At 37.9% G+C, this 15,694-nt stretch overlaps 2 protein-coding genes across 6 annotated transcripts; one reads left to right on the top strand and one right to left on the bottom strand.

Moving 5' to 3' along the window:
- Positions 1-34: 34 nt before the first annotated feature.
- LOC133716719 (pentatricopeptide repeat-containing protein At2g46050, mitochondrial) lies at positions 35-2,890 on the bottom strand. Its single transcript, XM_062143391.1, is given in 9 exon segments — positions 35-829; positions 831-857; positions 859-1,098; positions 1,227-1,532; positions 1,534-1,653; positions 1,655-1,746; positions 1,749-1,881; positions 1,883-2,046; positions 2,884-2,890. Coding segments are annotated over 9 exon segments (1,644 nt in total). The 3' UTR covers positions 35-274.
- Positions 2,891-10,416: 7,526 nt separating this feature from the next.
- LOC133717133 (probable E3 ubiquitin-protein ligase RHB1A) lies at positions 10,417-13,694 on the top strand. 5 transcript variants are annotated; one of them, XR_009849436.1, is made up of 7 exons: positions 10,418-10,620; positions 11,734-11,852; positions 12,069-12,441; positions 12,592-12,701; positions 12,822-12,875; positions 13,102-13,250; positions 13,346-13,694. XR_009849436.1 is itself a non-coding variant. In XM_062143789.1 (6 exons), the coding sequence occupies exons 2-6, from the start codon at positions 11,790-11,792 to the stop codon at positions 13,132-13,134; spliced, it is 633 nt and encodes a 210-aa protein (XP_061999773.1). In that variant the 5' UTR covers positions 10,417-10,620; positions 11,749-11,789; the 3' UTR covers positions 13,135-13,694. The 5 variants fall into 5 exon arrangements, 3 of the variants coding, with proteins under 3 accessions (XP_061999773.1, XP_061999772.1, XP_061999774.1); XR_009849435.1 differs by having other exon boundaries at positions 13,342-13,694; XM_062143789.1 differs by having other exon boundaries at positions 10,417-10,620; positions 11,749-11,852; positions 13,102-13,694.
- The last annotated feature ends 2,000 nt before the right edge of the window (positions 13,695-15,694 follow it).

Here is a 15,694-nt window from a genome sequence, read left to right as displayed (position 1 = left end):
CTTTCTACATGGTGAATGTGGTGAAATTGTTTAGAATTGCATATTAATGATATATATTCTACAAAGTAAGCCTGTAAAATTCTAATGAGACATGAAGACTTTAAGTAAATGGAAAAGGCTGCAGAACAGATCACGAAGATATGAGACATGAAGATCTTACATCTCACGAAGATATGAGAACAGATCATTACATCACAAGGGAGTCACACTGATTAATTAGAGTGCTCATTTTCAAAGCAGAGCTCCAGATCAGTCAGGCAAACTTCAAGCAGATTCATCCAGAACTGTATCTAACTTGATCACTGATCCTACATATAATTCTTCTCCAGTTCTCCTTCATCACCCTGAGCAACATCCCTAGCATAACATACACCTGTGATGCTTGTGGGTGGGACTCATCACCTGATACAAACGTATGAATGTCGCCGCCTACCTCCAGCCAGCTACAACCTGGAGCTTTCTGATCACAACTGTACCTCATCATTTGGCGTACCCTTGCAACATCAGCCCAATGACCTTCAGTAGAATAGATGTTAGACATGAGAGTACAATTCACAGGTTTGTTTGGTTCTAATGTAAAAAGCTTTTCTGCAGCCCATTTTGCTAATCCTACATTTCCATTGACTTTACAAGCCCCTATGAATGCTCCAAATGTACTTGGATCAGGTTTGATTGACATCGAGGTCAAAACAATGAAAGCCTCATCCAAAAGACCAGCTCGCCCAAGAAGGTCAATGAGACAGGTATAATGCTCGGAATCTGGAAAAACTTGATAGTCATTAGTCATTGATTTAAAGTAATGAAGCCCTTTCTTTACTAACCCTAGCCTCCATGTGACTACATGCAGAAAGAACCCCAAAGAAAGGCAATTCCATCGGGTCTTATGCCATAAGATAACATTTTGTCAAAAATATGAGTAGCTGCTTTGGCAAGACCATGGAATGCATAGGCACATATAACTGAAGTCCATGTAACTAGATCAGGCTCAATAATCAAGTTGAACCATTTAAATGCAGAAGCAATACTACCACATTTGGAGTACGCATTTATTAGAGCATTAGCAATTGACGAAAACGGATGAAACCCCAATTTAACAATGTAACTTGTAAGCATGATCACTTCCCACTGGGTTCCAAACCTCAAAAAAGAAACAGAGTTCTGCACAAAATATTTGTTAGGCTAAAATTAGCCCAACCCTCCGTACAATCCTGGCTACGTCCCTGGATGTAAGCATGAACTTCCATAAGTTCATTAGCAGATGGTACATTGCCACATGAGCTAACAATGCTTGCCAGAATAAACTCATCAGGATAAAAATGTTCTCGAAACATTTCCCGCAGAAGTTTTATCGCTTGAATCCCTTTTCCATGCTGTCCATATCCCACAATTATAGTGTTCCAAGAAACAACATTCTTGATGGACATTGCAACAAAAGCCTTGCGAGCATTGCCTATGTTATTAAACGACTGTCTAGTAACAGTGCCATGATGATGCTTTCCGGGTTCACAAGATCCCCAAGTACTACTTGCACCTGAGCAGGCTGCTAAAATATGTTAACTCATCCCCCTTAACACCTTCCAACCTCATCACATTGAAGACCCCAAAGGCCCCTTCTGCCAAAGAATTTGAAGCATAGCAGTTCACCATCACGTACATTCCACAAAACCTGATCTTTCTATAATACAGAATCAAAAGCACACCTTGCATCTTCAACTAAACCAAACTTTGCATACAAACCAACAAGAGGGTACCCACAAAGCAACTCAAATCAAATCCTAACTTCACCGCAAAACAATGCAATTGTCTACCAATCTCTACATCCTTCAACTCTATACAACCACGCAACAAACCATTAACTGTTATATCATCCGGACCAGCTCTTTTCCAACAACATTCTCCTAAAATAAGAAAAACCCAGAAACAAATTCGACTCATAATTACTGCTACAGTCAACAAACCCAGTAATTAACGCATTCCAAGCCACCACATTTCTCGCAGGCATTTCACCAAACAGCTTCTGTGCGTAATTAAAAGCCTTGCATTTGACTCATACATTGAGAATTTGGAGCAAAAGGAATAGGCCACGTGAGCCATTGAAGCGGGTCATTTGGAACCCAGATTATGCAAATGAATGGTTTTTTTTTGGGTTTAAATATCACGTATTATTATTATTATTATTATTTTTGAAGGGAAAGACGACAAACTATATTAAGTGAAACTGAGAAGTACATGGAGCGATGCAAAAAACATCGAAAGAAAAATAAAAAACATAACAAGATGCACAGACGCATCTATAATGTAGGAAAACAATAAAAGATAACAAGATGCACAGACGCATCTAGAATGAAAGGTAACCATGTGACTTGATGCCGAACGACATCGCTGCACTGCATATGTCACGAGAGCAGTGTAAATGTAATAGTAACTGTAACCGTAGCCGTAACCGGTGATATGATCACCTAGGAGAGGTGATTCGCTCACCGAGAGTTCGAAAGTAACCGAGGGTGTCAGAAACTCGTAAATTAGCAATCGAACTCCCAAGAACCAGAACAAATACCAGATCAAAATGAGCAGCTGTCTCGGATCCAAGATCCGGATTTGATGACGACCTGGGTCCCAAATGCGGATCCAAATCCGGCCTGAATCCAAGATCAAGGCTAACCGGTCAAACTGGACAAAAGTCAAGGCCCAACATAATCTGATCTGGGCACCCAAGCACTTGGGCACCCTCGCTTCAACCCGACGTTCGACCACCCTTCTAGATCCGCAGTGCCGGAAATCTCTCGTCCCGGTTTCGTCCACACGACTCCAAGCTCCACCACCCACCGACGTATTATTTACGTTGTTCACCTTATTATTTTCTTTGTTCAGAAATATTCTTACATGACATATCTAATTAAAAAAGAAATATTCTTATAGTTTCTCAAAAAAAAAAAAATATACTTATATTATCGCTGGTATTAGTTGGGTGCCCTTTTCAAGACCTCTTCAAATGGACTCACTGATGGGGGAATGATATATCGATGTTTCATGGAGCTGGTACAAAATCAAAGATACTAAAGTGTCTAGATTGTGGCGCTTTTTGAGCATGTTTTTTTTTTGTTCGTTGGAGTTCAGTTGTTGAAAAATATATTAGAGATGGATGCTTAGGGCACTCTACTATTATATGGTGTGAAACCTATTTTGTCTAGTGGAAAGTGCATTGATAGAGGAAGCGAGGACCTTATTTTCGCTTCTTCTTCACAGTTATATGTACATATTACCTCTAAGAAATGTATTAAGGCAGAGCATATTTTAGCAAGGATCGCGCTTTTGTTTCTTGCATTTCAAGTTAGGGTAGAGGAAGAACTACAATGGTTTTTCCCATGTACTTATATCTGTTGTAACTATCTCAATTGTGTAATGCAATTTTCTTCCCTTCTCAAAAAAAAAAATTAAAAAAATTAAAATTAAAAGAAATTATTTAATGAAAATCTCTCATTTAATTTATACCAATAAGAAAAATAAAATATATTACAGTTTCCTAACGAAATCATAATCTGATTCACTTTCATTTTTTTAATTCTCTCTTTTCAGTTTCAATGTTTGTCTATATTAATCAATGTCAAAAGAACAGGTACTGTGAGCAGTGAAGAAGAGAATGATTTTTTTTTTGTGTTTTTAGTTTTTACTTTTGGCGTTCACGAAGTGTATTGAAAAGATATTGATGAAGTTAATATTAATTAAGGTTGTTTTTGTGAATTGAATAACAAATTAACGATAAGGAGGGAACGAAAAGGTAAAAAAAGAAAGTAATAAATTCATACTCAGGTGGAGAAGATGAAAATTAACATTAGCCAATGAGAAATTAAGTAATTTTTGTATTTAATTAATTAGTTATATATTTAGTTTTCCTTACATATCTAAATTTTAACAAAATTGTCACCCTAAGCCGTATACGTTTGTTGCACCCAAACCCTAAGCCTCCGGCCTCCTTCTTCCATTTTCACGACAATCTTTGACCTCCTTCTCCCATTTTCACGGTAATCTCATCACCATGCGCAACATCGATGCAGTCACGGCCTCATTTGCGACTTCCCTTGTCCTAGCTAGGGGTGGCGAGGTGATTGACATCTCAGCGATAGCTGGCGGCTCTCAGCGCCGTGCCTCGCAATCTTATCTTTTGGCTCACCCTTTAGCAGTGAAACTGGCTGCTCTGAACGATCTGAAATGCTTTTTTAAGCGTATTTGGGCACTTGACGGGGATTTCAAGATTTAATAGTGAGCACCAAATAGGTTTGTGCTGAGTTTTGATCTACTCCGGAATAGAAACAAAGTATTGAAGGGAGGTCCTTGGAGATTCAATCATGCCCCGATAGTACTCCGAGAGTATGACGGTGTTACACCAGTTCAGAAGGTGGACATTAACTCACTCTATTTCTGGGTTCTCATCGTGGACATACTGCCATTATATGAGGTACGTCATACTATCATGAACATCGCCTTTGTGGCTGGAAAATTCATTGAATTGGATGACAAGCATTTGGACAATTGGGAAGGTTAGGGTTAGGGTTTTGCATGGGATTGTCAAAATTTTCTTCCTAAAAAAGGCGCTGAAACTAGGTGCTAATGTTGAGGCTAAAATTTCATTCTTCTTTGAGATCTTGTGGGTAAGTGCAAGGCCTGTGATCTCATTTTCCATGAAGAGGGATGCTATCATGTGGCTGATGGTAGGGCGCTACCAAGGTTAGAACATGGTGGCCAAGACAAGAAACCCGAAATCCTTGCCGCTTCTTTGGGTTTTGCCAACAGCAGGTTTGTAAATGGAACCTTCAATTTCCAGGGTACTCAAACACCCATTTTGCCTCCTGATAGCAAAGTGCTCTTTGGCTCTAAAGAAGCTGCTACTGGTTGCAAACATGTGCTGCTACGCGACCATGATGCCAGATCCTCATTAAGTACATATTCCTCTCTTGCACTGGTTCCAGTCGATAATAAGGTGCTTACCAAACAGGATATAGGCCTGCGTCCCCGTGTGCATCCTCAAAAAAAATTGAAAGTACTGTTGCCGGAATTGTTTAGCACACCATCAAGTATGGATGTGCTTGAAAAGAAATTGAAGATGCTGGAATTCACTACCAAGTTTACTACTAAATCACTTGGGATGGTTAAAGCGCAAGGTAGTATTTTGGTCCTTGAAGAACATAGCACTGAGGGGAAGACTGAACAGAAGAAGAAAAGGGGAAGGCCTCTTGGATCCAAGAACAAGAATCCTTCCAAAGCAAAGAAAGTTGCAGAGGTACAAGAGCTTTGTCTGCCTATCTTACAGTCTTACCAAGCCTCCAAGCCCTAGTTTGAAGGGCAACGAGAAAATTTAAGTCCTTTATTTTGAACTTTGTCTATTTACTATGCTTTTGTTTCATAGTTTATAGGCTCGCTGTAATAAGTGAGCATGGATTGTATTAATGAGTGATGTTATCATGTATACCACTTTTCTTATCTGCCCTCTGTATCAAGGCAGTGAAAAGGTATATAATGTACCATTCTAGCTTGAGTTAATGGAAACCGTTTTGATTTGATTCCAAAAAAAAAAATTATCTGAATTTTAGAAAATAAGTATACTTATTAATAATTTGATACTTGAATAATATAATTTTTTAATAATTTAAATGTTAATAGAGTGAAATAAAAACACAATAGGATGACAATAGCCGCATTTAAATAAAAACCATCTCTTTATTTTTTTCATTTATTTGTCTGATGTTCACTTTCATTGAACTAAGCTACATTGGGCACCAATATTTTAAAACCATATAGGAGCTGCGGGTGTAGGGCATGTAGGGCAACAACACAGGCGGTTCACGCATGTGCACGCAACTCCATGGGGATGAGGACAGTCTGATTTAGGATCTTGACACCCAGGAGCTCCTACGGGGCCCCTAGCCTCCGCAGCAAACTGCAAACCTGCCACCAAAGAATTTCCGGTCTCAGATTAAGAGTTCCAAAACCAAGTCCAAGACTACACACACATTAAACATCAAGTCAGCCAAGAAAAAATCTCTGATAAATTTCTTGGTAAAAAATTTACAATATATACTGTTACAAAAATGTTGGTGTAAGAGAATATTGGAAGTATGAATAGTAAATTTATATTTTTAGATAAATTAAGGTTACCTCTGAGATTGAGAGTCTGAAATATTTTCTTGATTAAATTTTAAACATAATAAATTGATATATATATATCCAAATAATAAGGGTTATAATTTGTAATAGCCTAACCCTTTGGAGATTGAATATAAGGATTTTGGGTCTAAATGAGAGACTTTAGGCTTCCATTGGAGACAAATTATTAGCTTACTTACCAAGTGCAATGATGAAGAGTATGCCCAACAAAGCGATTCTTGAGAAAGACTTGTCCATGTCTATTTGGATTTGTAAGATACCAAGAGTGTATAATATTTCTGTGTTTTGTTTCGACTTGATGTTTAGCACTACTATGGTCTATATTTATAGCATTGGCCAGGTGAAGCTAGTAAATAAAATTGGTATTTTTAAGACCGGTGGTTTATGACCCAATGCAACACTAGTCAACCCAAAATTGATAACATGGTCTAATACATCATTAGATTCTGTATACACTAAAATTGAAAACTTTGTTTCTTTTTCTTTCCTCTTCCCTTATAGAAATTATAATATATACATTAAAAATTTTCCTTATGCATTAAAACACAGAATTTTTAATATGTATAAAATTTTCCTTAAGTAATTGATTAAGAAATTTATGTTCAACTAGAGGTGGCAAACGGGTCACTAAGCACGAGCACGGCACGGGCCCGGCACGCTTAAAAGCGGCCCGGCACGGCCCAAGCCCGTTAGTGGCCCGACACGACCCGAGCATGTTAGAATAACGGGTCGGGCTGGGCCTAAGAATATTGGCCAATTGGCCCGCCCCGGCCCGAGCCCGTAATGGGCCCGGCACGGCCCGAGCACGACATATTGTGGGCCGGCCCGTTATAAACACAAAATTTCATTTTGTTTTTAAAAATATTAAAAAACTACAATGATGAGATTTGAATATGAGACCTTTTTATTTAAAATCTCATGACAATTCCACCAATGCTTTCTTTTATATTGTCAAAATAATGAAACAAAACATTATATCCTTGTTTTGACATAAGTATTTTTTCTAAATATTAAATATATGTTTATTAATAAAGACTAATCTCATAATAATACAACTATAGAATGAAGGAAAGAATAATATATACTAAATCTTCAATATATTAATAAAGATTAATCTCACAATAATATACTAAAAACAATATATTTTGAGTTTTTTTTTTCTTTCTTTCTTATAGTGGAATATAAAAAATTATTAGAAATCTAATCTTAAAAAGCTAAGATTAAGAAAAACGTTGTAGAACTTAATTTATTTTAATTTTCTAAATAGTTAAATAAAATTAATTTTTATTTGTTCAAATTAAGATTTTAAAATCGTGCTTTATAGTGGGTAGGCACGAGCACGGCCCGTTATTGACCCGGCACGAGCACGGCCCGGCACAATATGGGCTCGGGCCATGGGCCGGGCCGGGCTTAATGTTTAAGTAAATGGGCCGGCACGAGCCCGGCACGATAATAAATGGGCCGGCACGAGCCCGGCACGATAATAAATGGGCCGGCCTAAGCACGGCACGAAGCACGACTAGGCCCGCTTAAAATGGGCCGGGCCGGCCCGTTTGCCACCTCTATGTTCAACCCAATTGGATATGAATCCCATAGTGAAAAGAATTAAATGGGGTGTATTCAATTCAGATTTTAAAAGATTTTGTTTGAGTTTTTATAATCCATAGATTTACTTAATCCACGGATTGTTTAAATTCTATATGGACTCTGATTGATTCTAATGGATTGTTTTACTAGTATTTGTTTAGATTTTACAAATCCTTAAGATGTTTTTGGTAGGTTATTTTTTTTTTCTTTAATATTTAAGTAATGGATATATGGATCCAACTATAATGCTATATCAATGACAAAAAAGTATGGCAACCTACCATTCTTTATGTTGTGTATAATGATATATGAACAATAGGAGAGAACTAACCGGTCAAAATGTTGTAAAAAATAAAGTAGTAAACTAATGACATAATTTATTGGATTAATTTCAGTTTACCCCCCTGAGGTTTGGGGGTGTCATCATTTCACCCCCTCTCCTCTCAATTTTGAATTTTTATCCCCTGAACTTTTCAATTTTGCTCAACCGTGTCCAATGTCTCATTTTCCGTCGAAATTAGATGTTAAGTCAGATCTTGAGGCCCACTTTAAGGGCTAAAATGGTCAATTCAAGATTAAAAAAAAAAAAACAGATTCGACCTCTCTCTCTCTCTCTCTCTCTCTCTCTCTCTCTCTCTCTCTCTCTCTCTCTCTCTCTCTCTCTCTCTCTCTCTCTCTCTCTCTCTCTCTCTCTCTCTCTCTCTCTCTCTCTCTCATTGCCTCACCACTACCATGGCCCCCGACCAAGACGACGCCGAAGGCGACCTCTCCTCCTCCCCCCAAGACGACATCGTTGACGAGGACGTCAACGACTTTGCCTCTCCTTTCTCCACCTCCGATGGTGTCACCTCCCGACTCGAAGAAACCATCGCAGCCGCCAATCCCTTGTTCGACGACGGCGTCGCCACCAAGGACATCCACATCGATCCTTTTACTTCTCTATCTATTCGAATCTTCCTCCCTGAATCCGCTCTCAACCCGCCGGAGCCCTCCGGTAAATCTAGGGTTTGACGGCTCGATCTGAATTCTCTTACCGAGTTCGAACGAGCCGTTCCATCCTTCCAGCCGTAACAGCTGCGGCAACGCGGTGGTGGCGAATACGTTGAGAGCCGAGCCGAGGAGGAACATCTACAGCTTCAGCAACGTCGTCGAGGGGTTGAATTTGATGGCTGGAGTCGGCTGCGGGGTCTACAGAGGGTACTCGCCAGGTTCGATGAAGCAAGATATTACATCCACTGATTCGATTAAGTTCGAATCAAGAGAAGCCAACAAGTCCACCAATGATGCGAAATTTAGAGTTTCGTCGCCGATCTCCTCCTCCTCAATGCTCTGTTTGGTTACTCTGAGACCAACAAAAAAAATAGAGAAGGGGATTCTTGTGTTTTTATGGTGATTGATGAAATTTTTTGTGTTTGATTGGATTCAACAGCGTCGGAAAATAGGTACCTGGCGGCGTTTGAAGACGGGTTGAATTGGTTGGGGAAGTAGGCTGATGTTGCTGTAATGTGGTTTGCATTTCTTGCGGACGTTTTAGAGTTGATTAGAACTGTGAGTTGATTTCTGAGTTTGAGTTGATTTCTTTCCAGAAGATAATGGGTCGTACTAAATCGTGGTGATCACTAGCGCGGTGGGGGTAAGCGGAGCATGGAACGTGATGGTGACGGTGGGAGGAGAAATGGTTTTAGGGAGAGAGAGAGGAGAGAGGTCGAATTTGTTGTTTTTTTTTTTAATCTTGAATTGACCATTTTAACCCTTAAAGTGGGCCTCAAGATCTGACTTAACGTCCAATTTGGACGAAAAATGAGACATTGGACACGGTTGAGCAAAATTGAAAAGTTCAGAGGGTAAAAATTCAAAATTGAGAGGAGAGGGGGTGAAATGATGACACTCCCAAACCTCAGGGGGGTAAACTGAAATTGATCCTAATTTATTTCATATCTAGTTTACAAAAGAAACATGTGTGTATATATCATCTTAACAATACCATTGGAAGTGACCTTAATTAGCTAGAAGGATTAAGGCTTCTAGAGCTATAGTGATAATATATATATATATATATCCATAGTGGAGTTCCGCTCTGAAATTAAAGTGTGAACTTCGAGTTTTGGGTCGCTTTTTGGTCGCATATCCACATCTCGACCGTTCAGTTTTTAGGTACTAGTGTATAGATCATCTCTGCAAATTTTCAGCCAAATTGATCATCGTTAAGACATTGATTACTGCCTTAAAGCTAGTAAGGTTCAGGTTGACAGATTCAGTCCGTCGATTAGTTTAAGCGAGTTAAATACCTTAACGATCCTCTACATGTTAGCTTAACCGTTATTATTGTATTCTACAATAAATATATGAAAGGATCTTAACACGACACTAGCTCACCACAAGACATAATAGGGGTGTTGTTCGACTGAGTAATTTCCATCTTGGTTTAGAAAGGCATGGGGTTTATGAGTAATTTCAACCTGTGTTTGAATGATGCATGCGCATGGTGACTGTGCTTGGCTTTCCGCCTGACACGTATCGCCGCCCAGTCATCCTTTTGGCTTTTGTCTGCATCCTTCAACCTCAGGGACGCATTTGGAATTTGCGTGACACCCCAGCAAAAGAAATGATTAATCTAGTTGCTAATTCCGGACTCCAGACTCAAATATCTCGAATCAAACTAAAAAACATAAGAATAGACGTGTACACTAAGACCATGAGGCATCAGCATCAGTCTACGAAGAGGAAGGATATATGAGTGGAGAACATACTGTGCCAAAGCAAAAGAAAACCGAAAGGGGGGAAAGGAAGCCAAATCCACAAAACCCAGAAACGATTTGGTGGTTTTCTTTCACTCACTGGAATTCTATACAGACATCTATCTTTGAACAGGTAAAGCTTTGAGCTTTTTGTGTTGGCAACTTGTAGCTTTGATCAGTTGAGGTGGGTTCTTGGCTTGTTGAAGTTTTTGGGTGGAGTTTGTATCTGGGTGGTGATTGGAATTAGTGGGTTGGAATCAAGTTTCAATCTTTATTCGATTGGGTTTTCTTGTTTGTTAGTTTCTGTTTTGGTTTTTTGAGGTGGTGGGAGGGTAGGTTTGTTTTTGGTGGTGTTCTTGTTTGTTTATTTGTTAAAAAAATAAGTGATTTCTTTGTCAAGGTACTTATTTGTTTATTTTCTGGAACTTAAAAAACGTGGATTTGAAAAGGCTTTCAGTGGCTTTGTGTTATTTTATTGCAATTTAGCAAAAGAATTCCAGAGGTTTTATACCTTACTTTCATCCTAAGTTCAATTAGTAACATAAATAAGAGATTGAAATATGCTGCATATATACTTTGTGCTGAGCAAAACTTCAAATCAATCATGGATTGAGTTGCTATAGGATATAGTATGTTGTTTGTAGAGTGATGTATCATCCACGTAGTTTCTATTTCTGCAAATTAGCACCAGAGGTATGTATCTCTCTGTTCTGTGGCATTAGGCTCTGGTAATTATGCACCAGTCTCATTGTACCGCAATAAACATTCAATCATCAAGCTTTATATGTCATATCTTACTCTGAAGGAATGACACAATGTTACAGACGGGTATTCTTAGTTACCCTTTTACTTGTTGTTTGATTGCATATGCAATCTAAACGTAAATTTAAAGATTAGGAATTTAGGATCTATGAAACTAGCTGAAGTTAGATCATTTGCTAAACTAATTACCACTCTGTGCTAAGTATTTAGTCTGTTTTACCTACTATTTTATTGGCTGGATTTGGTTGCCCTATCGATAGTTCAGCACAGTTTCTTTTGATCCTGTTTATGGTCATATTATCTATCTGTGAACTCTTATGTCTTCTCAGTTCTCACATCTTTGCGAGGGTCAAGTAAATGATGTTACTCCTTTTTAGTTTTAGTAACTTATTGTCTTTCTTATATCGTATTATGTGATATCTTTAGATCTATTTAACGTACTAGTTATAGCAATTGATTCTTCAACATCTCTGCCAACTAACAGGAAGCTATGCCCCAGTCTTTGGTGGTTTTTGGTGAATAACAATATAACTGCAGGGAATGGGAGGTTGCTGCTGTTCTTCCAGAAAAGCTCATCTCCATGGAGCACCTGTGTATTTCTATGTCAGTATATCTTCCTTCTCACTTCATCGTCTCTTTGTTTTATTTTGTACTTTTGTTATGATTGAGTGGCTATCAGTTCAGGGCTTCTAATGGGAAACAGTTTTATTGGATAATACTGGGAGAAATTTTCTGCTAGTTTCTTCTTGTAAAATAATGGTTTACTATGTTTGTGCATTAACATGTCATTTGATATTGAAAACAAATTCCAATCTTCAGTGTTCACCAGCTTTGGAAGAGGAAGAGTCCTTAAGATCCCATGATGTTGCAGTCTCTGCAATAACTGCAGGAATCCTAGTTAATCTGGATCTGGAAACATCAATACCAGACACTTACAGATCCCCTCCTATACCCCTGCCATATGATATGGTCTTTGGATGTCCACAATCAACAGATTCTGATTCTGTCAGAGAAACAAATAGTTGTAGTAGTTTTGAAACTTCACCTACATGTGGAGATCTTGAGGAATCAGACTGCAAAGTTCAAGAAAGTTCTTTGCCGATCTCACCAAAGAAGTTAGAACTTTCAAAATCCAATAAAGTAAATGTTTTAGCAGAAGAAGATGAGGATGTTTGTCCAATTTGTCTTGAAGGTGATAATAATGGAACTAGTTTTATTATTTTCTTTTCTAATATGATTCTCTTGGAATCAAATATGGTAAATAAAGAAACAGTCAACTTCTGCATTGCTATTATAACTGTAGTTCATAGCTAATGATTTAGGCTTCTGTATTTTCATGCAGAGTATGAAACAGAGAATCCAGATTTCACCACAAAATGCGAACACCACTATCACCTCTCATGCATTCTTGAGTGGATGGAAAGAAGTGATGCCTGTCCTATATGTGATCAGGTTTGCCTTTTGCAACAACTTATATATGCAGTTACTAGATGAATATCTCATCATCGTTTTATGCAATGAGTGCATTTGTCTATATAATGTCTTTAGTATTCATCTGTCGTGCTTGGACAGGAAGTTGTTTCACCAGAAAAACAGAAGCAAAAAAAAAACCAAAAAAGAAAAAAGGTTAGAAAACAGTAAAAATTAATGCAGCACCTGTGTTTTTTTACCGTGGAAAGGTCACAAACGTTATTTGTGAGCCTAGGTAATGGGTGACTGGATGGAACCTAGGTGCTAATTATAGATGAGATTTTTTACTGGGTTTGTCTATCTGGTTTTAAAGCCATTTGTAAAACAAAATACTCTACTTTGGCTTGTTGCTTAAGAAATGTTCTACTTGCTGATGTTACAGGAACTGATATTGGACCATACCTATAGTTTGTAGCTCCTTACTGCTCCTGCGCTTGAGGTCAAAGATGCAAGCTCAGTTGACCGTAGGTGCATGGTAGTGTAAATGGTGGCGTGCAGATTCATTATTACTTGGTCATGCTCACATTGAAGGTTGAACTGAATCTCTAAAGTTAGCTGTTGTAATGGATTAGTTCTTGGTAAAGTGTCTTCCTTTCATTAGACATTGACTCGTAGTTCTCAGACAGGGCTGTGCATTGTGAGTGGAGCAATCAAGAAGTTAAGACCAAGGCCATGGAAAGCAGAGAACCTATTGAGTTAATGCCAGTGCTGCCTTCAATGTTGGTTTGCTACATCTCTTCTGTACATATCTAGTTTGTTGTAACATTCTGCTTTTGCTATCTGTTGTTATACGCCGCATAAATTGATTTGTGCTCTGCTGCAGTTGGTTTGTACATAACATCTTTCTGGGTTGATTTGATTAGGCAATGCTAGTAACTCTTGTATGGCTTGTTAATTACATTTCATTGATAGTGATAAATCCATTGATTTTCATGTGAAATTACATGAAAAAAGAAAGTTGGATTATGTTACACATCTCCCTTCTTAGTTGTCTTTATGAACTTAACATTTGTTAAATACTGCCTAGTTCAATTTCCAAGGATGCTAAAACCCTTGTGTATAGATAAATGGATTTGATTTCAGGTGTGGCTTATATAATTAGCACTTCCTACAAGAATGCACGGGTTCGTACTCTTGTTTTCTCTGGAGGAAACAAGTGGAATCCCTATTGGGTTTGGCAAGATCTTCCCCCCATGGTATCTAGGAACTTTAAACTCTGAGACACCCTTCTCATAAAAATAGGAGTTATACTAGTAAATTGTCATTGTCCCCTATACAGTTGCCTAGTTGTTGGTATTCGAGGATAATGCCTCACTAATTTATTCACCGAACATGAGTTTATCTTACTAAAACGACGCTAACTAAATCTAAGCAAGCTTGGTCAGAAAGTCTTAAGACACTGCTACCTGTCCTGCTCTTTTGACCCACCATTTCGATCAATCTACTGTCACACAACAATGGAATTCGATCCCGAACCCTAAAATAAATAAAATAAGAACCAAGCATGAAAATGTCTACTCGATCAACTCTTTGAAGAAACATACTAACTCCAAGTAGTCGTAATCTAGCTCTCTGATGCCACACAGCTGCATGCTAACAGTACGTGCAGAATGGTGTATTAGTCTACAAACTGCATAGAACTTATCGATTACTATCGTGCAAATCTGGAACACTAATACAATTGCATATAAGACACAAACACATATATTGCACTCACATACACACATGCATATATAATAATAGAGAAACAAATATGTAAATCCTTGGAACAAGATGTATACCTGCTGGAACTGATGAAGCCATTACAAATACAGATCTCCTGTACTTCTCTTTGTCGATTACTATCATGAATTGATGGGGCAAGAACTGAATAGCTAGCTCATGTGAAAGAGAGTACAGGGACCAAGTATTTACAGTGAAAACATCCTAATACAATGCCCTCCCATAAAGGATAATTGTAATCACAATAATGTCTGTAATCACTATGATATATGTATTCCGACATCTTAGTGCTTGATTCAAGCTATTTAAGTTTCCCAATATATTCATTTGACCCATGTAATAAATATATTTAACAGGGAATATGAATTACTTAATATCTCTAATTACTTGCTCTATTGGTAACAGTAATTGTTGTGCTAAATATAAGCTTGTAATTGTTCAATTTCAACTTACAATCTCCCACTTGAACATTTACAAGTTTATACAACAAGAACACTGTAGTTCTAGACATAGTAATTAATCCAAAGTGTGCACCTGAGATAAAAGCATTCAAGTACCTAATCAAGTCTCTGTCAATCCATAATCATGATGAAGAACTGCAGAAAAGGACAGCTACTCCACAATCACAAAACATCACAACCATGAACTACATGAGACACAAAGATATCACTTAATATATACAATGCAGGTTTAATGAATTTTTTTAATGCATTTGTATATGGTCCTCTAAATGGTTCCATATGCCTGAACCTCAACACATAATTGCATTAGCAACTATTCTGAATGTGTTATCCAGCTCAAGTCTGGAATGAAACTAAAATGATTCAAAATAATTCATAAACTAGTGTAGTATACAATCATGATGAAATAGTTATTTGAAAGAATCACAAGAATGAAACAAGTACTGCAGTAACAAAAATACGCAATTGGATCCGATAAAAGAAGAATTTTATTGTAAATAAATTCATAAGGTTCACAACTCAATGAGATCTCAAAAATACAACCAAAAGAAGATTCTGAAACGTAATGAGATAAAATTTCCAGCTTTACTATATGAACACTAACTCCCACTGAAACTAGCAATCAAACTCCCACAAAGCTCAAGTATCTAGAGTAGGCAGAACGCCTATGTTTTCAGTGTGTTTTTCAAAAGCTGTGATGGTTAATGGCTTTGTGAAAGGGTCTGCTAATTGGTTCAAAGTGCTGATTTTGGCAATAATCAACTCATTATGCTTCACTCTCTCTCGGACACT

This window comes from Rosa rugosa, chromosome 6 (assembly GCF_958449725.1).
Source record: "Rosa rugosa chromosome 6, drRosRugo1.1, whole genome shotgun sequence".
NCBI classification, from domain to species: domain Eukaryota; kingdom Viridiplantae; phylum Streptophyta; class Magnoliopsida; order Rosales; family Rosaceae; genus Rosa; species Rosa rugosa.
The sequence above is the reverse complement of the archived record's forward strand: the minus strand, read 5'-3'. Positions and strand labels throughout refer to the sequence as shown.